Genomic DNA, 26,729 nt, shown 5'->3' with positions numbered 1-26,729 from the left:
CCGTCTATTTTGGGAAGGCGCCCACAAGCCGACGGGCAATACAACCCACCCAAGACCAGAAATTATCATAGTAGGTTGAGAATCCCCAGTCATTGCTGCATTGCTGCGGCGACGAGGGAATCTCTGGGAAACTTGGCCCGCTCCCCAGATTTCTTGTCCTGTTGATACACTACTAACGTTATTCCGGGTCCAGGGTCGCTAAAACAACACGGCATTTCCACCGCCAAAATTCGTAATAACATCGTCAAACTGGGGTCTCGGCAGAGACACCTCTCTTCCCTTTCTTTTTTTTGGCCCTTGCAGCTCAGTCCAGCCTACTCTGCAGCTCCCTTCTCGCATGTTGAACACTCTTGGTTCCGCAGGCACTGGACACTGAGTGCAGCGCGCAGCAGCGATTTTGGTAAGTTGTTACCTAATGTACGGAGTAGCGAACCGTTAGTTCCCCACAGCAGCCGCAGCAATCCGCATCCCTTCGCGCACCGCCACGGCCGCGTCAGGAAATCATGAGCTAGTATGTATGGTGCAATTCCCGGGCTTACATAAATTGTTATTGTACTGAATTGTATGTATGTTGGTACAGCAGTCCCCTCTTCCTTACGAATAAACAATACATAGTACATACATGTATTCTCTACATCGCTGGGATGCACTCACGCTGAGGGACTACATCCCTCCGAACTTACCCTACTTGGCTGCGGGAACGATCCCCCGAATGTATTTGACTGTGTATTAGAGTAGCCTCGTTAGCATCCATCATCAGGGAGGAGGCGAAGCGATCTTGTTGGGAGGGGTTGAATGGTCGAGGTTCGTTGCCCCAAACGCTGATCCGGCCAAGTTGTCACCGTGGCCGTTGAAACAAGGGTCATCAGGCCGCAAGTCCTGGCCTCTGAGAAGCGTCCCGTGCCTTGGGGGTTTGTTTCAATGTATTCCGTACATACTCGTACATAGTTATTTCCCGCATTCTGGTCTCTTAAAAAAAGTTGCTCATGCCTTCGGACTTTTCGTTAGAAGAAGACAGGGCCATGTTTTGGCGCTGCCCAGCAACCAAAGGGGCAACTGGGGTGAATCACCTTGTGGGGAGACTGATTCAATGACGCGTACTCGTACCCCGTATCCCTCTATTCTGGCCGGACCGCACCCTGACCTGAAAAGGAGCTGAAGGCTCCAGTCTAGGGCCCCTGAATGAAATGTCGGAGGCGGTCGTTGTACTTACTACTCCGTATACTTTGCAACGTGCATCTGTTCATGCGCCCGGACGTCGTAAAAGATTCAAACTGCGTCTCTGATCTGTCACTGCAGGACTAGGGGAAAAGACGGTACTAACACGATGACCATGGCATCCGGCTCGGAGAGTGCCGCCCGCGGGACCTTCGGGAACACTCTCACATTAAGGGTCCACAATGGGAGACCAGTCTCAACCAGGGAGCCGCGAAACAACAGCCCATGAACGGCTGACCCGGTGGCTCTCTTGTGTACCACCCCGGCACATACTGTGATCCAATGAAGGGTACTGCGTCGACCGCGTATCACGCCGCACAATACATTCCGAGTCGAGCACCGAAAATAAATCAACCATGGCCGCTGTTGTGTCTAACTCTTAGTGCTCCATCAAGCCCCATTGCCTCAACATGCCCAAACCCTGTCAAGGAAGGCTGAAGTCGGATGATGGCAACCCGCACCTTTACGTATGATTCCTGAATAAGGAATTATACCCGTTCAACAATGACCACGCCTTCGTCATCAAGTCAAATCAGCGGGCCCAGAGCCCGGGGAAATGAGACGGCTTGCTAGCACAGCCACCATCGCTGCTCCAGCAGCCAGGAAGCGAGAAGAAGCGGAACCACAGAACCGAAGGACGCGAAGGAACCTCCTCGCAGTATCCGTAGTGTATATCCCACACCCGCTGTACCCGCTTACACCTTTGTACACCAGGAAAAGTCCAACACGGTAACAGTGCGGCCAGAACAACAAGGTATCACACCTCCCTCCATCACCACCCACGTCACATAGCCTCACCGATACGCATCTCCTAGTTGTTGTCCCCAGCATAGCCTCCCTGGTCATGAGAAAAAAAAACAAGAAAAGAAACAAGCAACAAAGGCAACCATCTATAAGTCTTGCGACGTCAACGAGAGAAAGAAACCAAAGAAGGAGGAAGAGAAGAACACCAAAGGGGGGTGAACGAACGCGGAGAAACGACAATGACACCGGCACCAACAATGCCGTTGAAACATCCATAGGATATATCAATCCATGGATCCGAAATCGAGGCTCCCTTTCCCCCAATGCTTTCGCGTCCGTGACGCCAAGCAGACATGCGACCCTTACGCCGGCTTATAGGGTTGATACCCCGAATACCCCCCGCCGCCGCCGCCGCCGAACTCGGCAGACGGGCTCGGCTGCCGATATCCTCCTGGCCCGTTCACAGGGCTTGCCGCCGCGCTCCTCTCCACCGGCGGGCGGCTGTACCCGGATGTGAAGTCGAACCCGCCCTCGTTCCTCAGCGGCGTCGGCCCGTTCGAACCAAAGCCGCCAACCCCGCCAACGGGCGAGTGCATGCCGTTGTTGGAGTACTGCCGCTGCGGCGGCGAACGGGCCCCGCCGTAGGGTCCTTGCCGGGGTGCGGGGGATCGCCTGCTGCCGTAATCGCCTTGCGGCGCGGGGGACCGCCGTGGGTCGGGGCCGCCGCCGTAGGGAGGAGAGCCGCCATAAGCCGCGGGGCCTGGGGAGCGGCGCGATTCGGCACCGTATGGCCCTTGTGGGGCGGGAGAGCGGCGCGCATCGGGGCCGTAAGGGCTTTGCGGTGCTGGTGAGCGTCTTGAGTCGCCGGGGAAGGGGGAGGCGTTGTTCAGTTCGCGGCTGGGGGTTTGGTGCCGCGCAATGCCGTAGCCTTGGTCGGCTTGAGGGCCGCCAAAGTTGTCGTAACTGTCGTAGGGTTGCTGATGCGCTGCACCGTAATTGTCGTAGCTCCCTTGCCTTCCGGAGCCGGGGTAGTCGCGTGCTTGTCCGTAGTTGTTGATGTTGCTATACCCGCCGTATCCAACGTTATTGAAGGCCTGGGGTGACCGCCGCTCAGGACCCATTGCGAAGCCGCCAGCCCCGTATCCATGCTCCGCCTCGCCGTAAGCCACGCCTGGGTGGTTGTAAGCCGGAGCATCCTGTGCATAGGGGCCGTCGTAGTCGACCGTGCTGGCGGCATGGTACCCGCCAGACCCAGGACCACCGCCTGGTGGGCCGTACGGGCTTCGATTGACCGGCGAGCGAGAGCTATGCGGGGACATCGGCCGAGCAGCTTCCCCGCCAGTTTCGGGTTTCTTAAGTGCACTCATCTCGACGGCCTCCTCCTCCACGAGCACCTTCTTCTGCTCTGCGCCCTCCCAGCTCGGCATCTGCGGAAGAGCGTCCTCGTCCTTCTTGCCGCCTGCATCGAACTCGGCGTACTGAGGAAACCCGGGCCCCTTGGACAATGGGGATGCAGTTGAGCCAGCATTGAAGCCGGCATGCATCGGTTCCTGCGACTTGTATCCGTAGTTCGGAGGTATGTAGGGCTCGTCAAGGTACTTGCGCCTGCCTCTGGGAGGATCGCAACAACCGCAGCAGTTACCACAGCACCGGAGGCATGAGAAGCAGGAGCAGCAGCATGAAAGCCCGCAGCATGCGCACCGAATGATGCACCAGGTCACCGAGATGATGATCAACCCCCCGATAATTATGAGCGCAATGACGGGCCACCTTTGCGTCTTTTGTCAGCACTCGGCGGCATCATCCAGAAAGGACCCGAGACCTACTTGCAATAGTTCACCTGCATGCAGTTATCCCAGCTGGAAAAGGCTGTCTTCACGTCCGATATTTGCCCCACGATGTCCCTCCTCTCGAGCGCCGGTCGCAAACTGGCCACAAATAAGTCCAAAACCCCCCTCCTCAAGCTCCTCTCCATCGCTACGTCGACCGTCGGCATCTTGCCTCTCGATCTTCCACCTCCTGCTCAAGCAACCGATTCCGGGAATGATTATGGTGCGAGCGATCAATAAACACGATCAGCACTCGCATGGATGGTTGATGATAGGATTGTTCAGCAGCACACTAAAGCGCCATTGTGGTTGGCTGTCGCTTGTGTATGATCGTCTGTTCCCTCGATGCCGTTCTGCTGACGCTTGGATTGGGTGTCGGTTTCGCACCGCCGCGGAGCGCAGTATGAAGGTAATTTTAGACCGAATATGCGATGATGTAACTGTCGTCGCAAAGCACAAATAATCGGCGTGAAATGCTTGGTATCTCGACAACGATGTCGATTGATGCAGATTAACGGGCGCAAAGGAGCGAACGACCAAGAGATTGAGGGTGTGTTGAACAGCAATTGAAATAAGGACAAGAACAGCTCGTAGAGAACGAAGCGAGGCGAACAATTGCCGCCGGTTCCAAAAAAGAGCGCGTCAAACGAAAGACCAAAAGAGTGGCTCTGCTCCGCCTCGTGTGTGAGCGAGGTGAAACCCGGAGGGCAGCGAAAAGTCAGCCCTTGGGGGAGTAAGAGAGTTAAGCGGAAGGCCTCCCACGGCGGGTAGGAATTGCGCGACCATAAGAGCCGAACCCGCACACAATCGGCGGATGGCATTGGTCCGCTCAGCGACCCCCTCGCCCTGTCTTTGCATCTACAAGGCACCAACGGCTTCAGATCCTTGCGACAGGGTCCAACCATTCTCTAGCAGCGACTATCATATCTGGCATATCAGCCTCGAGGAAAAACTGTCTGCACCAAAGCATATATTCTTCGCTGATGCTTCGACTTCGTTCAGATAACTATTGACACTGAAAAAGCCTAATCCTTCACCAAGCATCCCGCAGGCACCATGCTGCCGAATCCCTTACGTGCTTACGATGCTGAGAGCGTGGGAGATGAGGGAGATGAGGGACGGGACAATCATCGCCTGAACCAGGCGGGGTTCCGGCAATTTCACCCGCGCCCCTGCCTTCTGTATCACAAACCACCAAATCAAGATCGTCAATCAAGGGAACTCCTCTAGGGTCCGCACCGATCACCATCCAGCTCCGACTTGGCCGAGGATACAAAGAGAGAAATGAGGGGGAAAATAAAACTCGTTGGGTCGATCAGCGTCATGACGGCACGCGACACGACAAGACTACAGGCAGGCGATACGGAGAGTTGCTTACATATGCTACGAACAGTTGCTTCTTTTATACTATCCCGTCGTAGACCGGAAAGCGCAGGGGCCGCATTTGTCTCAAGTCGCGTATGCTACGGCTCTGTCTTGCCCTTTTGGGCTCTCACTCCCGGATGATCCAGGGAACGAAACAACCTCAAGTCTCGAGTTGAATTCCGACAGCTTACTGAAAACATAGCGACAGCGACATTTCGGACAGTTCCAACGATCGGATTCCTATGGCGGGTATCCATCCTTCGTAGCAAGCAGCGGTCCCGTGTCTTCAAGCCGCCTCAGTTAGAAGCCACCGAGCTCATTTGAATATCAATCCTTCATACTTAACTCCCTTATTGTCAGTTTTGGACGGGACAGATTGAGAATCGGATGCAAACGCCATCTTTCCATGAATCAATTCGTTGGCAACACCACGTGAGACTCTGGTGCCACACAGCAGAAGCATCACGCTACCGCTCACTGATCAGCAGAAACCCAGGGATCTCTTCAATGGAGTTAACTCAAATAGAGGTAAAGACCGTCATGAGATTGCGAAACTGTACACGCAGAACGAAACCCCAACCATCATTAAAACCTGACTTATCGGCCTCCAGAACATGACAAACCCTTAACGCCGGCCACCCTTTGTTATCCCTGCGAAGCTTTGGTGTGAATAAGCGAATATCTCCTCCACCTTTTCAGTGACTCGTGTCCCAAACGTGATGCCAGCTAGTTAGCGGGTTTCGGCGGAGGGCCCGGAGGAGGCGCGTAGTCGTTGTCGGTAGCGCGATGGTAGGCGTTCTGCGGCGGTTGCAGCTGAATGCCCTCCTGGTTGCCCCCGTAATACCCGTTGTTTGGCTGGTTGCCGCCGTAGTAGCCACCACCCTCACCATACTTGTAGCCGCCCGGCGGGGGAGGGACCCCCTGATCATGGGGCGAGTACTGCGGCGGCGGAGGGTAGTACGGAGGTGGTGCCGGAGCCATCCACCCGGTTCCGTACAATGGTTGTCGACCTAGTCTCCTGCGCCGGCGCGAGTTACGGCTGTTTAGAAGATATTGATTTAGTAATCGTTCAAATGGAAAAAGCACGTAAGACGCTGAAAGGATGACGTACAGAAGAGCGGCAAAGATGATGAGGATGAGGAGAATAGCCAGGCCGGCGAAAACCCAGCGGCCCCAGTGGTACCATGTGGAATAGTAGTGGCAATCGCCATCGAAGTCACGGTAGCGGCCAGGTCCGCATCTACAGAACAATTGTTAGCTAGTGTAATCATAAGGCACTGGTGCATCGTGTCCTTCATACCCGTCAGCGCGCTTTGCAAGTTCGGCGACCTTCTCGGGAAAAGGCGCCATGATCGGTTTGCGTTGGACCGTTCAAAAGCTGTGCAAACGGGTCTTAATGCGGGATTTCAGCACGAGATATGCCCCGAAAGGTTGAACGATGATGCCGTTGATAATCGGAAGTTGAGCGTGGATGCGTTGGTTGAAGAAGGTAGGGGAGGTGCCGTGGAAGATATTATGCGGCAGAGCAGAGGAGGGGCGGGCGAGGTGACGTGCCATCGACGAAGTTTCCACACTGTGGATCACCTGGCATGGCACACGCCGTTTGTACCGCCAACATGCGGAAATTCGGCAGAGCAGCACCGTAAGACATGGACACTTCCGCACGTTGTCATATCGGAAGGCGTGGCACTTTGATGGCTGAGCAAACTTGGCCACCGGTGTCCCAATGAGATCACCCGAGGCAGACTGCCAAGCGGCGCACCAAGTCTTGGGCAACAGCGCATGTTTGCCGATTTCCGTCGTTCTCTTTCAAAAAATCATCTTCCACGCATTTCGTACAATGTATTCCGTAATAGGATACACCGCTGCCTGCATTTTATCGCACATAGACATGGCTTGGTTGAGCTCCGATTCAGAGACACCACGGTTACGGTCAATAGTGAAAATCCGTTACCGGGGCCCTTGATCTTACAGGATTTGTACAGAGTAGGAGGCGCAGGGAAGTGTGCCGCGCTGTTTGCGATGTTTTATTTGGAGATACTCGCGACCCTGGCTCGGGTCATCATACATACTCGTACAGAGGCACGCTACTGCTCCACAGGCTTACGTACTCCGTAGTACGTTAGACAAACGGTGGTTGGGGATACGGATACGCATGTTTGATATCCAACGCCCCATGAGACGTACTTTTTGCCTCTTTTGGAAGAAAGATGCCATCGAAGTGACAACAACTGCAAACGCTTATTAAAATACTCCCTGTCACCCAGAATCTCTCCAACCATAGGGTCGCAAAGACCCTCGTAGATGGGGGTATTGGTGGGTGAACTTCTCCATCGGTCAACACAAGTTCAGATTCAAATTTCTCGATGACTAACTCTCCCATCACGGCGTCGGCACGGCGGCTCAGGCGGGTCTGTCACATTCAGGTTATGCGAAGGACGGGAGACTTTGATTCCGGATCTTCGTGATGGACCAGACTCGGGGGCCCACTCGGACTTATATATCCGTAAAGCCACAAGTTGACCAGTCAGCCACAAATTCAAAGCCACGTGATTGCCGCTAGCCCCATCCTGATTTCCCCCTCCACACACAAAATTTAGAACAAGGAGAAAAATCCAGCCCCGAACTAACAAACAGGAAGGTATCCCGCCATCACGTCAAAATGGCTACCACCCAGGCAGTTCAGGTGTTCGGCAAGAAGAAGAATGCCACAGGTACGGGTGTTTTGCTTTAAGCGAAACGAATCGGTCGATCGGACTCTGACGGGATTGCAGCCGTCGCTCGCTGTGTGCAGGGCAAGGGCCTGATCAAGGTCAACGGCAAGCCGCTCAAGCTGTTCGCCCCCGAGATCCTGCGGGCGAAGCTCTACGAGCCCATCCTTCTCCTCGGGACCGACAAGTTCGCCGACGTCGACATCCGCATCCGGGTCGCTGGTGGTGGTCACACTTCCCAGGTCTACGCGACGCGCCAGGCTGTACGTATATCCCTGGTACTTCGGTGCGAGCAGATGTGAGCGGGGCAGATGCTAACATGAGGATTTAACAGATTGCCAAGGCCATTGTCAGTAGCCGGATCTACCGCACCGCACCTCGATTTCAAAGTGGAAGGGTTGACTTGCTGATACGGGCAATCGTTTAGGTCGCTTACTACGCCAAGTACATCGACGAGCACTCCAAGAACCTCCTCAAGACCGCTCTCATTCAGTTCGACCGCAGCCTTCTCGTCGCCGACCCCAGGCGTTGCGAGCCCAAGAAGTTCGGTGGAAGGGGTGCCCGTGCGAGGTTCCAGAAGTCCTACCGTTGATCGGTTTTTGGGTCATGTTGGGAAGCGGGGACTTGCGTGGACACGGACGGCGTTCGGCATTGCATTCATCAGCTACGAGTCGATATTGGCCTCCGACGATGGCCTGCTGAGGTGCACAATACAGGCGCCTTGGGAGATAGGAATAAGACTCGAGTCGACCTGGCACCCATCCGATACTGTTGGCGGGTTCATACGTGGAGCATGTGAGACCTGGATGGGTGTTTGAGTGGCGGAATATGAGAATCGTGGAAGCAATAGAGCAGCTCGAATGCCCCCGGCTTGTCCGCGCCTGGGTGGGAATGCGATCGGTGTTTCCTTGTGTCCCGGGTGCCGAACCAAGAACAGTGCCGATGAAGGATGGACAAGACTGTGTGATGCTTGGGAAGTGGTTGGACATTCTGACGGAGTGTGCAGTTTCGTTACCGACGAACGAACGAAGTTTTGGACGAGAATCACGAAACGGACCCCTATGGGTGATTATTATCACTGGACCTCCACCACGATCGCACCCGCTCCCGCTACCACACCCCAAGTGGCAGTATTAACAGATCACGGTTCTCTTAGCGAAAGGTTATTTTCAGCCATGCCATGACTTTACAGGAGCCAACCTGGAGACATATAGGTCGTGTCGGCGTTGCGTACGTCACCTGGCCACGGCAGAAATCAGGAAGCGTGGACGGTTTTGAGTGTCAGAAATGCGGCATGACATGATGGAAATGTGCAAAGCGCAGCGCCCGACGTCGCTTATCAGCATGTTGGGTCTACTCTAGCTGACAAGACCTCTGTTCGTCTCCGTGACTTCCAGCATTTGAGCGTTGATTACAAGGGTAGCCTGGTGTTTGCGAGTGATACTGCTCTCTTACTCTCCTTAAGCTCGTGCACTCTCGAAATATCGGGGCCCAATGGTAGACTCGTCAGGCTTGTGGTAGTTATCACCTAAAGGACAGCCAAGGAACGGGGAGCTCACATCCTAGGTACTGGTCTCGGGGAAGGCCAGCATAAACTCGCCTCGAGGCGAGTTATGAATGCTTCGGAGCGAACAGTCAAATTAGGTACGTGCGAAGCGCCCGGTTCCCTGTCCTGCCATGACCCGCCCTGGTTTCCCTTGCCTTGCCTTCGCTCCGTGTACGCGGGCGTGTCGTTGATGGATGGATTCCCAAGCAAGCAGCAGCCAATGATACCTTCCCACGTCAATGGCCGGGAAATGGCCCGTGTGCAAGTCCCAGTACTTGACCCCTTCGCGCCGTCCCTCCTTTTGAAGCGTGCAGACCTTGCTTTTTTCTCTTTTTTCACTCGTTTCTCCTTCCATGTTCTCCGTTTCCTCGCTAGACTCTTTTCCCCCTCCTTCTTTTCGACATTCACGAAAATGGAGCTGTTGTCTCTTGACTTGCCTCGGCGTCTTAACGCTCCAGCCAATACAGCCCTGACCTGACTGGGTGGGGCTGCTTCACCTCCCAATAACCTTACCGAAAGCCTTCAAAGTCACGACCATGACAGACCGGACCACTGGCTGGCCACATGGCTTGCTAAAGGAACTCCTCTCAGGTCGTCTCGTTAGGTTTCATCACCATTTCAGTCTTTCAAAAACGTCATCATTGTCTTCGAATGAAGCGTCCACTATGAGGAACCCCCGAGGATACAAACTACCTGCCACGCCTAGCACGCCTCAGACAAAACTCTCCGAGTCCCGTCCATACAGGCCCTAGCGTGCTTTTGAAAGAATGTTTGTTTTCTTGGAAATGTTTTCATCCATTTCCTCCCTCACCGCTGCAAGTGGCAAGCGCCATTGCAGCTGCTGCCAACCAAGCGCGGCGTTGCGGCACCTGACTGAGCTCGTCTGCGCCAGAAGCCTTTGCGTCTTTGCCTCGAGCGCGCTCGAGGAGACAGTCTTTGGGGCCTGCCGGATCCCTAATTTTGAGACCTGACCACAGCAAGGAGTTCCAACGCCGTCAAGACGAGAATGAGAGGGAACCGGTGTTGAGAGAAGAAACTTTGGTCGTCGCCGGCCGATAATCAAATGTCTTTGCCCGAAAAGCTGCTGTGACGACACGGAAAGAGCAAAGGGGAAAAGAGAAATGCGAAACCAGGAGACACCAGACCCAAACTGCCGAGAGACCGAAGCACCACGCGAACCGAATCCCGCCGAAAGTTGGGTATCCAAAACAAGAAGCAACGACAAGCTCACAGGCCTCAACAACAGAGCTCATCGGTTGGCAAACCTCATCAGCCATTGCAAGACGGCCTCAAGGTTGGTCTCCTCCTTGGCCGAGATGCCATAGCACGAGACCTCACGGTGGGCGACGTTCTTGAGGTCCATGGCGTCAATCAACTCATCGACGGACAACTTGTTAGGTAGATCCGACTTGTTGCCGAGCACGAGGAGTGGGATGCCCTCGAGGGTTGGTTGGCTCATTAGCGAGTGTAACTCGTCGCGAGCCACGGGAAGCAGGTCTAGGTCGGCGATATCGACAATGAAGACGATGGCGTTAACGTTGCGACAATACCTCTCCCACATGGGCCGGAAGCGGGGTTGACCACCCAAATCCCAGCACTTGAGTGTCACATGCCCCCGTTGCACCCGCTTCATATTGAATCCGACGGTGGGTATGGAGCTGCAAGAGGAGGTCAGCCGGGGCCACGGGAATCAAGATGGTGGGGACGGTCGAATTCAGCAAACGGGGTGGGAGATTGTGAAGAAATGGTTGCTTACTCGATCGCGAACTCTCCTCCCTGTTCAATGAAACGACGTCAGTGCTTGCAGTCCACGTCGGCATCGAGCTACTTGAGCTCTTTTACTCACCGAGAGGACGCGGAGAAGAGAGGTTTTGCCAGCATTCTGCAGTCCGATCATGGTCACATCTAATTCGGTCGCCCTGCATCGAATCAGCACCACGAAACCCCAGAGCGCGTCGCAGCGATGTGCTGCCGATGAGATGCGGCCCGGTAGTGCCCCGCAGCTCGGTGACGCGGGGGGGAATGCATGGCAGTCAAACTCACCAGAAGGTCCGTAACAGCCAGTCGTACACTCTTCTGAAAAGCCCCGCCATGGTCGCTGAGGGTCCACGCTGTCGTCGAAAGTAATCCGCAGAAGATGTTGATGGAGTCAAGGATCAGGTCAGGCCGCGCTGCTGATGTGGGAAAGTCACGCAGTGGCTTGCGGGTTTAAAGATTCGGAAGAGAATATCGTCCGGACCCAAGCTGACGGGCGACGGATAGGCGGTGACAAGTCTCAGCTGGGTCCAGTTTCAATGTTTTGCGCCCAGACTTTGAGGGCGGCTCAGAATTATGAATAAATGTTTCGTATGACGCTCCTCTGCTAATAAGGCGCTTGCAAGCTCGCAAAGATATGGGAACCAAGATGAAGTGATTTCCTGCTAGTAATCGGTGAGGAAGGAAAACGGGAGCGGGTGTGGGTTGAGCAAGTGACCAGGCCCACCAAGAAACCAAGACGATACCGCCGGGGAGCACAAAATCTAGGGAGGCAACCGTTGTGCAAGTCAACCTGAAAGCTGTGGTCCGTGCCTCGGTGCGCAGAAAAAGGACGATGGGACGTTGAACAGTGATGCGGGCGGTTAGCACTTAGGATTCCCGATGTGGAGCTCCAAGACGGCGAGGAGCGGGTGGAAACTTGTCGGCGAGACGAGACGATCGGCTTTTGATCATGGACGAGGGTGCGGCGGCTCAGAAAGCCCCAGGTTGCAGTCACACTCGGTGCTGGGACCCCAGAGCCAAGCGGCGGCTGCGGCTGCGCGGCAGGGGACGCGACGGCGTCAAGTGAGCGATGGTAGCTCAGGGTCACAAACAGCCGTGGTCAGGAGGGTTGTATCGTGCACCAAACAAAAAGAGTAACGGGGAGCATAAACAAGGCTGGCCCTGCAAGAAAATTGCTGCAGGAGGTTGCCGCTGTGGAGGCTGCGGGGACTAAAGGCCGAGCCGATCTGAGATGGGAAGGAAGACTGATGAAGAGTCGAGATGCGGTTGCGGGCGTCCCTGCTTCTGTGGGCCTGGTTTCCGGGCCCCGGCGTTTGGCTTGGGGGGGATGGGTCGGCAGTGGTGACCGGGCGCCTCTATCTGAATCGAATTATTTCTCGCGAGCCGCCGACACAGAGGGCTGCTGCTGCTGCTAAACCCCGGACACACGACAACGATCACACTCCCAGGCTGGCGATATGGCTAGGGGATTCTCCAGAAGAACTTCAAGAGCAAACGGTTCCATGTCGGGTGAAAGAGTTCTTGGGGAGTAAGAAGCGAGCCACCAACAGCGGGGTCACAGGCGTTCAAGTGATTGGGTCATCGAACTGCAACCTGGAAGCTCTGGCCATGGGTTCCCACATACCACCCCACGCCCGCAAAGCCAATGGCTTCAGCGTTGAGGCTTGGAGAGAGCAAGTTTCTTTTCCTGGATGGTGCTTTGCAAGAGCCCTCGACCCGAAGCCAATGATGAAACCGACCGAAATCTCAAAAGCAAGCAAGCGCCTTCAAAGTCGAGGCGGTCGCCAACAATCCCAGATCGGTCCGGGTCTACAATCAGTGCCGTTCATTTACTAGGTGTGTACCAAGTTCCCGGTCATTTGACCTCGGCCTTACAGGGCTGTAGGTACCAATCTTATAGCTTCCTAACCCGAGCATGGCACCTTAGCTACCTACCTTGCCTACATTACTCAAGGTCCCTAGGTACTCCAGTAAGGTTAAACGGGTACCTATTATACCTAATCTCGTTACCTACGCAGGTATGTAGAGCACATACCTGCACGAATCCCGCTTGGTTTTAAAGCGGTGGTCAAGTTCTCAATCTGTCAACCTCGAGTACCTTGTGCAATTCCATATATACCTCAAGCATACACTTATCTTGGCGAGACTGCGTGGGAAATCGGAAAGCCGACTATGGGCCTGCATGCTGCACATCGTCCTTGCTACGCAGCCCGGCTCCCTCAGAACCCCCATGGTTGGCTGCTGCAAGCTGGGCTCTGCCTGGGGCCTGATGTGGTCCGGATGCCCACTCCACTGACGATTCACTGGACATCAGTTGAGCATCCCCAAACCTCACCCCACACGGCCGCAGTTGGGCCGGCCCGACTGGGCAACATACCTGACCAGCCATATGACGATTTGTTTGGTAGTGACCAGAAGCTGGCAACACATAGTGTACGTCGGCAAGGTAGGTCCAGCATCTGGCTGGTGGCCCTTAACACAACGCCGAAATTCACTTGTCCTGCCGTGGTAGTTGTCTGCCGTCATGGCGACTAACGATAACCCGATCCTCGAAGCTTCACAACTTGAGCCCTTTGATGCAGTTAAACGGTTGATCGCCAAGGACGACGTAATAGGCATGACAAGAACAGACCCGTATATTTATTCATAACTGGCTTTAAAGTCTTCCAAAAATCCATGTGCTCCCTTAATGGTAACGCGGTAGGATACATACGGAATACACCTGCATGCAGCGGATGAGTGTGAACGCAAGAAGACAGTGGAGGCTTCTCACGGCTCCACCGAGCGAAAAGCCCCACTACCAACGGGGGTGCCCATTGCCCACCGATAAGCGATAAGAGAAAAAAGTTCCCAAACGGACCTTTACATCGTTCAACTCTCGCTTGAGGATATTCCCATTTCGAGCGACACCCAGAATCCCGCCCCCCCAGCCAGCTCCACGGATACCCCAGTAATGCGCAGACAGTAAGCAATTTCCTTTGAACGAGGGCACCGCGACACAATCCTAGGCGACTGAATCGCGCCCTCAAACGATACGATATACGTCGCGTTCAGTCCCCCCAACAAGCGAACATGGCCCCCGAGCCTACCAACACATCGTGGGATCACGAGTACCACACCATTCGTCGCGAGAAGCTTTTTCGAAATCCCCCGACCGACAGGACTGCCTATCCTGCCCTCCAGCTCGCTGTTGATCCCCATATCGAGTCGTTTAATGCCCTCTTTCGCACCGACGGGAGGCCCAGCCTTCTCGACCATGCGCTCGCCGAGATCGGGACGAAGACTTTTCTAGATGGAGATGAGCGAGCGGCGCCCGCGGGTAGAAATAAGCTGACTATTCGGTACAAGAGCGTCACGCTTCAGAAGTCCCAGGTTCCGCCCTCCAACAAGTTTGCAAAGAGGCGCGAGATCTTTCCAGCCGAGTGTAGAGAACGACACGTCTCGTACCGGGGGAAGCTCACGGCTGTTTTCGAGTACCGCATCAACGATGGCGAGCCTCAGGAGTTTGTCAGAGAATTGGGCCAGATGCCCATCATGGTCAAGGTATGTTGCCCCATTCTCCTCAAACTACATCGGAAGCATGTCTTGACGCGCTCCGTTCGACGTAGTCCAATAAATGCCACCTTGAAAACAATCCGCCGGCGCTTCTTGTGCAGAGAAAAGAGGAGTCCGAGGAGCTGGGCGGATACTTCATCATAAACGGCATTGAGAAGATTATCCGTCTGCTCCTAGTCAACCGCAGGAACTTCCCGCTGGCTATTATCCGCCCGAGTTTCGCCAACCGCGGTTCTTCGTATACGCAGTACGGTATTATAGTACGGTCGGTCCGGCCAGACGAGACCTCGCAAACGAATGTGCTCCACTACCTGAACGACGGAAACGTCACGTTCCGGTTCTCATGGAGGAAGAACGAGTATCTCGTGCCGGTCATGATGATCCTCAAGGCCCTTATCGAGACCAACGACCGAGAGATTTTCGAGGGTCTGGTGGGCCCGCCAAACTCGAAAGGGATCGAGAATACTTTCTTGACAGACCGAGTTGAACTGCTCCTCCGCACATATAAATCATACGGTCTGTACACCAAAACACAGACCCGGGCGTATCTGGGACAGAAGTTCCGGGTTGTGCTCGGTGTCCCCGATACCATGTCGGACTATGAAGTAGGCACAGAATTCCTCCGCAAGGTGGTTCTGGTGCATCTTGGTTGTGTCGATGTCACCGAGGAACAGGATCTCGACAAGTTCAAGATGTTGCTCTTCATGTGCCGGAAGCTCTACGCCCTTGTTGCCGGCGACTGCGCAGTCGACAACCCCGACGCGGTGCAGAACCAGGAAATCCTGCTCGGCGGCTTTCTGTACGGCATGATATTGAAAGAGCGGCTTGATGAGTTGCTCTCCGTCTCACTCAAGGCGGCTCTGCGAGATTATCTCAGACGAAACCCGACCCTCTCTTTCACGTCTTCCTCTTTTGCAAAGGACTTTCCCATTTCCATTTTCAGGAGGACAAACGAGAATCTCGGCAATGCCCTCGAGTATTTCCTCTCGACCGGCAATCTTCAGAGCCCCTCTGGTCTCGACCTGCAACAGACTTCGGGCTTCACCGTGGTGGCCGAGAAGCTCAATTTCTTGCGTTTCATCAGCCACTTCCGTATGGTTCACCGTGGCAGTTTCTTCGCTCAGCTGAAGACCACGACCGTCCGGAAGCTGCTGCCTGAGTCCTGGGGTTTCCTGTGTCCCGTTCACACCCCTGATGGTGCGCCTTGTGGACTGTTGAACCACTTGGCCCACAAATGCAAGATCATGACGGAGTCGGTGGATGTGTCGGCCGTTCCGGGCGTTGCTATGGAGCTGGGCGTGAACGACTACTCGTCCGCCGCCACAAGCGAGAGTGTCGTCGTGATGCTCGACGGCAGGATTATCGGCTGGTGTACCCCCAAAGCGGCCAAGGCTGTCGCTGACACCCTGCGGCGCTGGAAAGTGGAGGGCGGCCACGGCATTCCGGTACTTTTGGAGATCGGCTATGTGCCTCCGTCCAGGGGCGGGTCGTATCCTGGTATCTATATGGCGTCTCAGCCGTCGAGGATGGTCCGGCCGGTGAAGTATTTACCGCTGGGCAAAGAAGATTTCGTCGGCCCGCATGAGCAGCCGTACATGTCGATTGCGTGTACAGAGGAAGAAGTCATTCCAGGTGACTCAACACATGTCGAGTTCGACCCTACCAACATCCTCTCCATCTTGGCCAACATGACCCCCTTCTCCGACTTCAACCAGTCACCCCGAAACATGTACCAGTGCCAGATGGGTAAGCAATCAATGGGTACACCGGGAGCTGCAATTCGGTATCGGACGGACAACAAGATGTACCGCCTCCAGACCGGCCAAACCCCTATCGTCCGTGCCCCTTTGCACAATACCTACGGTTTCGACAACTTCCCCAACGGCATGAATGCTGTGGTTGCTGTCATCTCGTACACGGGCTATGACATGGACGATGCCATGATTCTCAACAAGTCGGCGCACGAGCGAGGGTTCGGTCACGGCACAATCTACAAGACCAAGAAGATCAGTCTCAAGGATGACACAAGGACCCGGACATCCAAGACCATCACCAGAATGTTCGGTTTTGCTCCCGGCAGCCCCGTCAGGGCGTCGGACCGCGAAATGCTCGACGAGGATGGGCTGCCTTACGTGGGCCGCCTGGTTAGGGAGGGAGACATTCTCTGTGCCTGGCACACTGTCTCGGCCGACTATAGCGGGCAGCTAATCAACCGAGACGGCATCACGCACTGGGAGCGCTACAAGGAGGCGGAGGACGCCTTTATCGAGGAGGTGCGCGTGATCGGGAGCGACTCGGGGAATGAACCCCTGCAGACAATCTCGATCAAACTCCGCATCCCCCGGTCGCCCGTCATCGGTGACAAGTTCTCGTCGCGTCACGGTCAGAAGGGCGTCGCGTCGCAAAAATGGCCGGCCATCGACATGCCCTTCTCCGAGTCGGGCATCCAGCCGGACGTCATCATCAACCCCCACGCTTTCCCGTCTCGCATGACAATCGGCATGTTTGTCGAGTCACTTGCTGGCAAGGCCGGCGCTCTGCACGGCCTGGCACAGGACTCGACGCCGTTCAAGTTCAACGAGGAGCACACGGCGGCCGACTACTTTGGCCAGCAGCTGATCAAGGCAGGTTACAACTACCACGGCAACGAACCCATGTACTCGGGCATTACTGGAGAGGAGTTTGCTTGCGACATCTACATCGGTGTGGTCTACTACCAGCGGCTGAGACACATGGTCAACGACAAGTACCAGGTGCGCACAACGGGGCCGGTAGTCCCAACGACGGGCCAGCCCATCAAAGGCCGCAAGAAGGGCGGCGGTATCCGCGTGGGCGAAATGGAGCGCGACGCGCTGCTGGCGCACGGCACCGCGTTCTTGCTGCAGGACCGCCTGCTCAACTGCTCGGACTACACCAAGGCGTGGATTTGCCGCGATTGTGGGTCGTTTTTGTCCGTGCAACCGACTGTGTCGCCGTTCATTGGCAAGCGGAGGCAGGTCGGCACCGTCCGCTGTCGGAACTGCGCGCAGCGCCTGGATCAGATCGAGGGGCTGGATCTGATGAAGCTGGACGGGGAGATCTGGGAGGACGGTCAAGGGGTGCAGTGGATCGGCGGGGAAAACACCACAATGGTGGTCGTACCGGGCGCGCTGAAGTTTCTGGATGTGGAGCTGGCGGCCCTGGGCGTGAAGATGAAGTTCCGGGTGGACACCAAGGACGCGATTCGGAGGGGCCCTTTGAGGGCGACGGCACCGAAGACGCTCCCGAGTGTGGCGGCTTCGGCATGATGAAGCAACATGTCACTCTTATGTTTCGTACCATTTTTTTAAGCCAGGTAAAATACTCGGATCGTTTTTCCGTTGTAGAGTTCCCCCATGCTTTGCCTCAGGACCCCCGGCGTGTATCGTACGCGCCTTTTTAGATGAGAGTTGCAGGGACCAGTACCTCCGAACACAACAGAAACATAGCAGGTAATCCGAGGTCTCATGGCCAACGGCTGTGACGGCTCTATCATGCAGCCTCCCGCTGCCCTGGGTTGGTTCCTGTTGTCACCGTCCAGCCCATCTTGTCGAGATTGGTTTCCTCATAAGACGGCCTCGCTTTCGCCAGCAACGGATAGAGGTCATATTGGCAAGAAATCGCCTTCGGCTCGTATTTCACTTCGCTAGCTCATTTGGAAACCGGAAAGAGCCCTAGATCTGATCTTGTTTTTATAAAAAAAAACAGGCAAGTTAACGAACCCTTTGTTTTCGTCCGGTTCCTTCCTTCTCCGTGTCGCAAAGCTGAGGCAATTCCTCGGCCAAGAACCTTGACGGTTATTAGCCTTGACGGTTATTAGGCTTGTAGCTTCCTTTCCTGTTTATTATAAGCTTATGTCTCCTGTTAGTGGTCTTACTGTCTTCTTATCTCGGCTGTCATCAAGTCATTTCTTTTACAGACACACATGCACGCACACACACGCGCACACACACGCACACACACGCACGCACCCAACACTGCTAAAGCCCTCTCTATCCTATTGTCGCTCGTTATTGGCTCTTGTAGCTCTTGACGTCGAGGCGTATTGAAAAATCGTCTCCCAGAAACAAACAAAGAAAAAAATGGCCGGAAGTTTTCGTGTTTTATACTAAAGAGCTTTTGGAGCAGCAGACACTTCCCACCTTCAACAAGCCTCTGTAGATATAACTTGCAGAGGAGCACCGCGGCGATGGCGCGCTGTCAAATGACTCTCCTCTTCCCGATCGTCTGCCTCGTCAGCGCTCTCGTTTCAGCCCAATATTCAGGTTATGACTATGGATTTGACGTCAAGAAGCGGGTCAAGCGCCAGCTCGGCCAACGTTCGGCCATGGTCGTGCAGGACAAGACCGGCAGCGAGATCCAGGTGCGCCAGGAAATTCGTCAACTTGAGCAGGACCATGACCTCTGGACCCTGTACATCCTAGGCTTGAGCATGCTGCAGTATACCGACCAGGAATCTCCCGTGTCTTATTATGGACTCGCGGGTTTGTGTTGCCTTGTTCGAATGTGTTTCGGCCAGTGATGCTAACGAGATGACGGTCTAACCCAGGGATACACGGAATGCCTCACCAGACTTGGGGCGGCATGGGACCAGTCACCGGAAACGAGAATACCGGGTATTGTACCCATTCGTCCGTCCTGTTCCCGACATGGCACCGGGCATACATGGCTCTATACGAGGTATGACAGCCTTCTTGTCATAGGGTGAGAAACGCGGTTATTAGGTTCCCGTATCGTATCTGACTTCAGCTCAGCAAGTTTTGCACGATCTAATCCAGATGATCGCCACGTTCTGGCCCGACAGCGAGAGACAGCGCTACGAGAGTGCCGCCCGCAGGTTCCGCCTCCCTTACTGGGACTGGGCGGCAAGCCCTCCTCCGGGACAAAGCGTTCTCCCTGAGAGCATCGGAGGAAGTCCATTTATTGACGTCAACGGACCGAATGGCTTGCAGCGGATCGCGAACCCCTTATTCAGCTACCAGTTCAACCCTCTCGATCAGAAGGCTTTTGAGTTCCCCCCCTGTAAGTTTGGGTACATTCAAACTTGACTTGATCTGACGAAGCACAGTGGAACATCTGGACTCGAACTCTTAGAAGTCCATCAAGTGGCGGCCCTGACGCGCAGTCCAACAACACGCTCGTCGCCCTGAACCTCGATCGGAGCCGCGCCTCCATCGCTCAGCGCCTCTATGATTTATTTTCGCACAACGATAACTACACTCTGTTCAGCAACAATGCCGTGGGGGGACAGGCTGAATCGGTAGAATCGCTGCACGACACCATCCATAGCTTAGTTGGCGGCGTCGGGCCTAGTCAGTCAGTACCTCAGCCTGGGCACATGACGTACATCCAGTGGTCGGCCTTCGATCCCGTCTTCTTCCTGCATCACTGCATGGTTGACCGGATTTTCGCCTTGTGGCAGGCGATTCACCCCAACACTTGGGTTCCCTCGTCTCAAGCTCTGCTGGACTCGTACACCATTCGGAGGGGCCAGTCCATAGACTCTGGTACAGCACTCACTCCCTTCTTTTCCAACGACAACGGCACATTCTGGACTTCTGACGGCGTGCGCGACCACACAAGGTTCGGCTATACGTACGCCGAGTTGCTGCGCGGTCCCGTCACCGGCTCTTCAAACAATACCCTCTTAGCCGCATCTCAAATACGCATAGTAAAACAGGCCGTAAACCGCATGTATGGCTCTTTCAGCCCGGCCTTCTTCTTTCTCGAAGAGCTTCGCATTCAAGGCGGCGCTGCCGTGGTAGGCGCCGGCTTCCGAAACAACCACAGGAAAACGGCGCCGCTCCATGGTCTACTGGAATCCAAAATCTTTGTTGCGGGGAGCAACGGCAACCGCTACTACGAGTGGAAGGTAGATGTGTGCGTAGGGCGCAACGGCAGCCAAGGTATTCTCGGCGGCGACGGAATTGACGGGTCTTCAATCAGTTTCTTCCTTGGCGACCTTTCTTCTCTTAACAATTTGTTGAATGACACCCATGTTGGGACCATGGGCGTGTTTACCTCCGCTCGCTTGTCGCAACATGAACCGGCTGGTGGGCATGATGTGCCTATCTCAGGGAGCGTGCCTCTGACGGCCGCGCTGGTGAAGAAGATCTGCGAAGGCGAGCTCGCGGGGTTGGCTTCAGGACATGTGGTGCCGTACTTGAAGAGAAACCTGAAGATGGTGATGCGAGGGACCCAGAGAGAGGTGGTGGCGGGCACAGACGATAAGAAGATTTGTGAAACACTCTTGAGTCTTCGGATCGTTAGCTCGGTGGTTGAGGCGCCGTGGAGCGAGGATGAATTGCCGAAATGGGGAGAGGAAAGAGTAGAGTTTGATGTGTGCTGAGTGAGCTTGAACGACACCAATTTTGTTGAGGCTTGGAGAGGGTTTTGATGGTAGTTGGTTTGCATTATGATGGCCAGATATGGACACCGACTGATGGAATATAACAAGGTGATTATGATTGAGGTTTAAGAGAGCTGTTATCCATTTGTTGAAAGACAGTTGTTGCTACAGCACGGTCAGATGTGCTGTAATGGTCAACTATCCACAGCGGTATGAGCGCTGTGGCAGGCACTCCTGGAACTCTCGTATGAGCCTCGGAAGTGGTAATAAAAGGTGCGTTGATTGTTCTCAAGTGCCGGAGGCACTTGGAGGTGTTGTCTAAATACATGTCAAACCCTGGTCTATCATCCCTGTTGGTGGGTCAGTCGGATCGGTCAAATCCTGTAACAAAACACTAAAGGACCAGGACGTAAACGACAGTGTTAGAGCTATCATACAAGAGGTTTAGGTTATTGAAAGTCTCGAGAAATCTGTGAGCTGAGTACGAAGTTAGTCATACGTCAATAGTTCCATGCTTGGTCTCTGACCCAACAAGCTTGTAGAATGCGTCATCAATATTTGTCCTACCAATTTGATATGTAATACTATTTAAAACTCACATCCAGCTCGGTAATGTCAGTGACAGTTTCCTACCGCGAGCCTCAAAAAGACCAAGCAACTCCCATCGTTTCCCCCCTTCTGCCCCTATCCTCCCAAAGAAATGAAAAGAACGGAAAAGAAGGTAAATCAAACCAGCCAGTGGCCGAATTGAGGATATGGTTCCCAAAGGCAAAGATCCCATCAAGTTCCTGCCAGAAACACGACACGCTCTCAGGACCCATGTGGGAAGTCCTTCCACTTTGCCGCCTTCGGCCAGATATCAAGCACCAGCTCCGGGCACTACGACAAACCCGACATTGAAAGTCTCCGTACAGTATACGGTGTCGCCAAGCAGGGCGAGAATTGTGGCATCTGAAGCTACCAGGCGACAGATAGGATCATTGACACGGATTGTGCCCACTGCGGTGGGTAAAGCAAGGGCTGTCGAGGTTGGTCATCACAGAGACGCGGAACCAGAGTCAAAAGTGATGGTCTATTATCTGACAGGAGATGAGGAGGATGTTTGCCCTCGTGTCCCATTTCTTAGTTCCCGGACAATGCGAAAAGAAGTTCACAAAAAAAAGCACGCCTCTAAAAAAACAACACAAAAATCGCTATGCGTCAAACCAACAACGACGAAACAACTAACTACTTCAATGACATGCCCATGAATGTCAAACCCCAGCGCCAGGAATAAAGAGAGAACACCGTGAGGGAAGATGTCCTTAGGACTAGCAAGTAAGATGTGCCGATATGTACGCCTAGCACAGTCCACAACCCCAGAAAACCAAAGCCCACATTACTCCATGTATATGATGCATATGATGCAACAGCCCGTTCTGCTCACTCGGTGGGGAGCAGCTCCTTTGGCAGCGTCCCTCTGCTTGAAACGTGGCTCGAGTTGCTGCCGATCACCGTCTGGCTGTCGCCATCCGCAGCCGGATCGTACTCGGCGTCCCGGCTGGAGCGCCGTCTCGTGACGGAATCGCGCCTCTCCATTCGCAGGGGCGAATCCCGGCCGGTGTTGAGGCTCTTCCGCGCATCGTCCTCGTCGTCGGTCTCGTCACTATCCGCTTCACTGTCTGATCCGGCGAGCTCCTCGTACACGACGGACTCGCCAGCGCCCGCGCCGGCGTTCCCGTCAGCGGCGAGAGCCTCCTGCTTCTTGATGTACGAATCGATAATGTAGTACTGCAGGGCGTTCATGATGAGCGGGAACAGCATCATGACGAAAACAATTTGCAGCTTCTCGTTGCCCTCGGTCCAGCCGAGCGCCCAATCACCGACGCGTGGCAGCCAGGGAAGCATCATGAATAGAACAAGCACGACAAGCTTCATGCCCATGAGCCCGCAGAAGTAAATGATGCTCTGCTTGAGCCACCACCAGGCATTTGGCGGTGTGCCGTAGTTGCCGCTCTGGATCGACTGGGGGGGGCTGCCGAGGGGCGTGAGAGCCACGAGGCGGGTCAGGAGGCGGACGATGAAGATGAGGATCGGTATGCCGAGAGTCGTCTGTGTTCGTCACGTTAGTCCCAAGTTTCGAGCAGGCGAAAGCCTTTCCTTCGATTGGTTGGTTGGGGGAAGCAGACTCACATCAATCCCGAGATTCAACAGATAGAACGAGCACGGATTCGGCACATAGCCTTCACCTTCCTCTCCTCTCGCCCCGATGATACCACCTCGCCCGAAAACGCCCTCCAGAACCGCCCTCCTCACAACCCTCCCGTGCGCCACGGCGCTCGCGTCCGCCTCGATGCTGAACTTGCCGCTCGTCAGCAGCGACATGAAGACGTTGGCGCCGTGCACCAGCACGCTCCCAAAGACCTGCTTGGAGACGTCAAAGAACCAGATCTTGACGGGTCGCTGCGGCCGCTCGCGCCAGCGCTTGTACACGAGCGACAGCAGGGCCAACCCTCCCAGGGCCAGCTGCACGAAGATGGCGAACGAGCCCAGGAGGCTGCATTCTCCCGGCCGGGGCGGGCCCGCGGTGAGCGCGCCCGGGTCGGGCGTCGGGATGGATGTAGGAATAGAGGAGGAGAGGGCGGCAGCAGTGGTGGCGGGAGCGGCGGTGATCGAAGTGGTTGTGGTCGCGGGCGTCATTGTTCCTGGAAAGTATCCTGATTGCGTGTTCGACAATGATGAGGGTGGTGGTGGCGATAAAAGGATCGGCGACGTCGACTTTCGGAATGGAAGGGTGGCGGAGGGCCGTCGAGAAGAGAGGGAGGAGGGGTCAGCAGACTTGATGCTGCTACCACTGCAAGCGTTGGGACTGCGACATCTGGAAGATGCAGCGGCAACTTTAAACGGGCGGCGGGCGAGAGAGGTTGGCGGGGACCAGATTCACACCCTCAAGCTTTTTGTATCCGAGCCTGTAGACATTCGAAGTGGAAAAGCTAGCCCTGTTTCGTTTGGCTGAGCTTGCGGCCGCCAAACAATAGAATGGGAGGCTGATCTCGTTCGCGCGGTCCCCAGTGTTTCACCTTGCTGAATCAAGTTTCCGCTCGGTCGGAAAGGCGCCTCCGGTTAGCTGGCCTGGCGGTTGGTAAGGCGCTTCAGGGTGTTGCACGCTGTCGGTTGAATACTCGAGATTGTTTTGCATGAAAAAAATAACGAAAATGAAAAATGGAAAGGGAAAACCGTATATAGAGCTCGGAGACGGAGGATAAATCGAAAAGCTACGGTTGCATAAGTCTGGTGCATGGGGGAAGGTCTCAGATGAGAGAGCCTGGCCAGCGGGCAATGCGCATGGCCAATGCCGAAACGCCCTTATTGGCAGCCAGCTGTTGGCCTGAAGTTGGGGGCTTGTGTACAGTACAGTATAACACGCTACAACTTACGAAGCACTCCTGCACACGTCCCTAAGTACTTGTACGGCCCGGATTTACTGCGTAGGGAATTGTGGAGCCAAGTGATGGCCCACTGGTCAAGGTCCCACAGCGGCTTCCCTAACATATAGTAGTACCCAGGGTGGATACCTCCCTTTATCCGACTTCCTCCGTTCGGATGATGCCCGCCGGCTACTCCACGGCCGGATCTGACACAATTCTTGGAGACGCGCGGGTTCCAGGCTGTTCAGACGGCACAGGTATCATCGAAATGCTGCTTGTAAATGATATCGCAGTACTTGAGCAACATGTGATTTGGCGAGGCTTGCTCTGGCAACACTATTCACCGTTTCATTCTACAAAGGAGAAAGTGACGTAATTATGGTGGTGGAGAAAAATCAAAACGGCAAACCAAACTGAACCGGGAGAGAGATGGTTCCCGTGCCTTGGTCTCCATTGACCATTGCATTAAATGCGGCAAGGCAGGTACTGAGGCAGAACGCTGTTCCCGGGAGAAAGGAGGATTGCTGTCAAACACCACCGCTGTCCTCCACCCGTAGCTTGCTGCTATTCCGAAGGCAATCAGTTCAGTCTGCGCCCAATGCCAACCTGGAAATAAATCACCGAAACAGAACCAAAGCATAAACAGGCAATAAAGTACTTTCCCTGATTGCCCTGTTCACGCCGGTAAGAACCCCCCAAGTAGAAAACAAACGCAAACTCCATCCGTTGATCCCCAGACCCGGAAAACCTCAGCATCACCCGGGGAACATCAAGAAACGAAAACCTGATCGAATGAAAGTTGCTAGCTTCGTGAATGGAGCGACAGGCCCAAGCAGAGTTAAACCCGCATGTAACTGCGCCAGGACGCTGTCAATGCGACGTGAAATTTCCTCGCGTGTCGAAAACCTGATGGCGATGAAGCCGCCTAGGCGCACTCTGGCACCGTCGGAAGTAGCTTGCGCATGAAGTGAGGCAGTCTGCGTGCATGTGAAGCGATGAGCGGTCTGCCTCTCTTGACAATTGACTTTGGCGCTCTGGGCGCCGAAGCCGCCCTTATCGTCGCGGAGGGAGTTGTCGGAGAAGACGGGCCTCCAGACAAGTTGTGTTGGCTCTGAAGGCTGTCCGCAGGCCCGTCTAACTGTCAATCGATCCCATGTTGCTGTTTTAGGCGTTCTAAATTCTCCTTGCGGGCGTCCAGGTCCTCTTTTGTGCGGTTCATCTTGTCGGGCTGATGGTATAGTACTGCGCGGGAGAGTTAGAGACGAAACGGGAACTCTGGACAACAGCCCGAAGATTCGAACATACCAACGAGGTAACGATTCTGGAAATTGTACCCGTTCAACTTGTCGCACGCCTGCTTCGCATCTAATACGTCCTCATAGACGACGAAGGCGGTGCCCTTGGTGTTGCTCGCGATGCCCTGGCGGACTTGCCTATAAATCCGCGTCAGCCAGATTGTAAAGGAGATCAACCATGCAGAACTACCGTACCTGATGGGCCCGTACTTCCCAAAGAGGTCGAACAGTTCCTCTGGGGTGACGTTGTAGCTGGGATCGAGTCAGGACACAGGGCTTTCGAGAGGTCATATCGAACATGGGCAACGCTAGCGCACCTTAGATTCTTTACGAACAAAGCTCTGTCAATTGTTGATTTTGTCAGCCAAGACGTCATGATGGAGCGAGGAAGGTCGGGGATGATGGGAAGGCCGAGAAGGTCGCGTGGATGGCGGGCTGCGACCGGGTGGAGAATGGCAAGGTGGCTCGACAAAGCAAAAGCGATGGGTGACTCACCGATTTACCTCTGGGCCAAGTTTGTTGGCACGACTCATATCTCGATGTCGATTTGCGTATTCTCGACTCGCTGTTGTAGTGTATGATACGTTTGATGGGGAGGTCGCGGGTGGGTGCCGTCTGCAAGAGTGTTGGGAAGCTTGAAGTACGGGTCGACACGGAATCGAGGGAGAGAGAAGTTCGAAGGCGGAAGGAAGACAGGTGGGGCGGAGCCTTTTTTGGTCTAGTGACACACGTGATATGTGGTCATGCGTGGGATTCACAATGATCACCAGCAGCCTCTGCAGCGCCTCACGAAATAGGAAAGAGCGCTTGGACGGTTCGACGAAGAAAGTAAGTCTTTTGTCGGTTCTCACAAACACTGTAATTGGCGTTAGAGCGAGACAGGCAAATATGTTTTTTGTATTGCAGGAAAGAGGAAAGGTGGAAGAAGGGGAGG

The 26,729-nt window shown here is 54.7% G+C and overlaps 8 protein-coding genes across 8 annotated transcripts; 3 read left to right on the top strand and 5 right to left on the bottom strand.

Moving 5' to 3' along the window:
- Positions 1 to 1,910: 1,910 nt before the first annotated feature.
- On the bottom strand, positions 1,911 to 3,785 carry MYCTH_2295119 (uncharacterized protein). The gene is made up of 2 exons (XM_003658784.1): positions 2,188 to 3,785; positions 1,911 to 2,108 (listed from the first exon to the last, which is right to left on the bottom strand). The coding sequence occupies exon 1, from the start codon at positions 3,504 to 3,506 to the stop codon at positions 2,325 to 2,327; it is 1,182 nt and encodes a 393-aa protein (XP_003658832.1). The 5' UTR covers positions 3,507 to 3,785; the 3' UTR covers positions 1,911 to 2,108; positions 2,188 to 2,324.
- A 1,750-nt stretch (positions 3,786 to 5,535) lies between these two features.
- MYCTH_2313449 (uncharacterized protein) lies at positions 5,536 to 6,622 on the bottom strand. Its single transcript, XM_003658783.1, has 3 exons — positions 6,457 to 6,622; positions 6,268 to 6,396; positions 5,536 to 6,195 (listed from the first exon to the last, which is right to left on the bottom strand). The coding sequence occupies exons 1-3, from the start codon at positions 6,504 to 6,506 to the stop codon at positions 5,883 to 5,885; spliced, it is 492 nt and encodes a 163-aa protein (XP_003658831.1). The 5' UTR covers positions 6,507 to 6,622; the 3' UTR covers positions 5,536 to 5,882.
- A 1,098-nt stretch (positions 6,623 to 7,720) lies between these two features.
- Positions 7,721 to 9,168, top strand: MYCTH_2295112 (uncharacterized protein). Its single transcript, XM_003658782.1, has 4 exons — positions 7,721 to 7,870; positions 7,931 to 8,130; positions 8,202 to 8,216; positions 8,295 to 9,168. The coding sequence occupies exons 1-4, from the start codon at positions 7,819 to 7,821 to the stop codon at positions 8,457 to 8,459; spliced, it is 432 nt and encodes a 143-aa protein (XP_003658830.1). The 5' UTR covers positions 7,721 to 7,818; the 3' UTR covers positions 8,460 to 9,168.
- Positions 9,169 to 10,194: 1,026 nt separating this feature from the next.
- Positions 10,195 to 11,798, bottom strand: MYCTH_2313446 (uncharacterized protein). Its single transcript, XM_003658781.1, has one exon. It carries the CDS (start codon positions 11,044 to 11,046, stop codon positions 10,663 to 10,665), a length of 384 nt encoding a protein of 127 aa, XP_003658829.1. The 5' UTR covers positions 11,047 to 11,798; the 3' UTR covers positions 10,195 to 10,662.
- Positions 11,799 to 14,041: 2,243 nt separating this feature from the next.
- On the top strand, positions 14,042 to 18,110 carry MYCTH_2295109 (uncharacterized protein). The gene is made up of 2 exons (XM_003658780.1): positions 14,042 to 14,714; positions 14,780 to 18,110. The coding sequence occupies exons 1-2, from the start codon at positions 14,244 to 14,246 to the stop codon at positions 18,011 to 18,013; spliced, it is 3,705 nt and encodes a 1,234-aa protein (XP_003658828.1). The 5' UTR covers positions 14,042 to 14,243; the 3' UTR covers positions 18,014 to 18,110.
- Positions 18,111 to 18,930: 820 nt separating this feature from the next.
- MYCTH_76199 (uncharacterized protein) lies at positions 18,931 to 21,093 on the top strand (the record flags this gene model as incomplete). The annotated part of the gene is made up of 4 exons (XM_003658779.1): positions 18,931 to 19,228; positions 19,294 to 19,424; positions 19,523 to 19,766; positions 19,808 to 21,093. The coding sequence occupies 4 exons, from the start codon at positions 18,934 to 18,936 to the stop codon at positions 21,091 to 21,093; spliced, it is 1,956 nt and encodes a 651-aa protein (XP_003658827.1).
- Positions 21,094 to 22,429: 1,336 nt separating this feature from the next.
- Positions 22,430 to 23,960, bottom strand: MYCTH_2295106 (uncharacterized protein). Its single transcript, XM_003658778.1, has 2 exons — positions 23,266 to 23,960; positions 22,430 to 23,184 (listed from the first exon to the last, which is right to left on the bottom strand). Exons 1-2 carry the CDS (start codon positions 23,770 to 23,772, stop codon positions 22,516 to 22,518), a joined length of 1,176 nt encoding a protein of 391 aa, XP_003658826.1. The 5' UTR covers positions 23,773 to 23,960; the 3' UTR covers positions 22,430 to 22,515.
- Positions 23,961 to 24,795: 835 nt separating this feature from the next.
- MYCTH_105822 (uncharacterized protein) lies at positions 24,796 to 26,436 on the bottom strand. The gene is made up of 5 exons (XM_003658777.1): positions 26,291 to 26,436; positions 26,113 to 26,136; positions 25,991 to 26,047; positions 25,806 to 25,933; positions 24,796 to 25,742 (listed from the first exon to the last, which is right to left on the bottom strand). The coding sequence occupies exons 1-5, from the start codon at positions 26,326 to 26,328 to the stop codon at positions 25,642 to 25,644; spliced, it is 348 nt and encodes a 115-aa protein (XP_003658825.1). The 5' UTR covers positions 26,329 to 26,436; the 3' UTR covers positions 24,796 to 25,641.
- Positions 26,437 to 26,729: the final 293 nt, after the last annotated feature.

The sequence above is a fragment of the Thermothelomyces thermophilus genome, chromosome 1 (assembly GCF_000226095.1).
Source record: "Thermothelomyces thermophilus ATCC 42464 chromosome 1, complete sequence".
NCBI classification, from domain to species: Eukaryota; Fungi; Ascomycota; class Sordariomycetes; order Sordariales; family Chaetomiaceae; genus Thermothelomyces; species Thermothelomyces thermophilus.
The sequence above is the reverse complement of the archived record's forward strand: the minus strand, read 5'-3'. Positions and strand labels throughout refer to the sequence as shown.

Coding starts and splice junctions, on each gene's coding strand:
- MYCTH_2295119 (XM_003658784.1), bottom strand. CDS start 3,506: ATGCATGCCGGCTTCAATGCTGGCTCAACTGCATCCCCATTGTCCAAG.
- MYCTH_2313449 (XM_003658783.1), bottom strand. CDS start 6,506: ATGGCGCCTTTTCCCGAGAAGGTCGCCGAACTTGCAAAGCGCGCTGAC. Junction 6,397..6,456: donor CTTGCAAAGCGCGCTGACGG/GTATGAAGGACA, acceptor ATTGTTCTGTAG/ATGCGGACCTGGCCGCTACC. Junction 6,196..6,267: donor ATCATCTTTGCCGCTCTTCT/GTACGTCATCCT, acceptor TCTTCTAAACAG/CCGTAACTCGCGCCGGCGCA.
- MYCTH_2295112 (XM_003658782.1), top strand. CDS start 7,819: ATGGCTACCACCCAGGCAGTTCAGGTGTTCGGCAAGAAGAAGAATGCC. Junction 7,871..7,930: donor CAAGAAGAAGAATGCCACAG/GTACGGGTGTTT, acceptor ACGGGATTGCAG/CCGTCGCTCGCTGTGTGCAG.
- MYCTH_2313446 (XM_003658781.1), bottom strand. CDS start 11,046: ATGAAGCGGGTGCAACGGGGGCATGTGACACTCAAGTGCTGGGATTTG.
- MYCTH_2295109 (XM_003658780.1), top strand. CDS start 14,244: ATGGCCCCCGAGCCTACCAACACATCGTGGGATCACGAGTACCACACC. Junction 14,715..14,779: donor AGATGCCCATCATGGTCAAG/GTATGTTGCCCC, acceptor CGTTCGACGTAG/TCCAATAAATGCCACCTTGA.
- MYCTH_2295106 (XM_003658778.1), bottom strand. CDS start 23,772: ATGACGCCCGCGACCACAACCACTTCGATCACCGCCGCTCCCGCCACC. Junction 23,185..23,265: donor TGTTGAATCTCGGGATTGAT/GTGAGTCTGCTT, acceptor TGACGAACACAG/ACGACTCTCGGCATACCGAT.
- MYCTH_105822 (XM_003658777.1), bottom strand. CDS start 26,328: ATGAGTCGTGCCAACAAACTTGGCCCAGAGGTAAATCG. Junction 26,137..26,290: donor CTTGGCCCAGAGGTAAATCG/GTGAGTCACCCA, acceptor AACAATTGACAG/AGCTTTGTTCGTAAAGAATC. Junction 26,048..26,112: donor TTGTTCGTAAAGAATCTAAG/GTGCGCTAGCGT, acceptor ACTCGATCCCAG/CTACAACGTCACCCCAGAGG.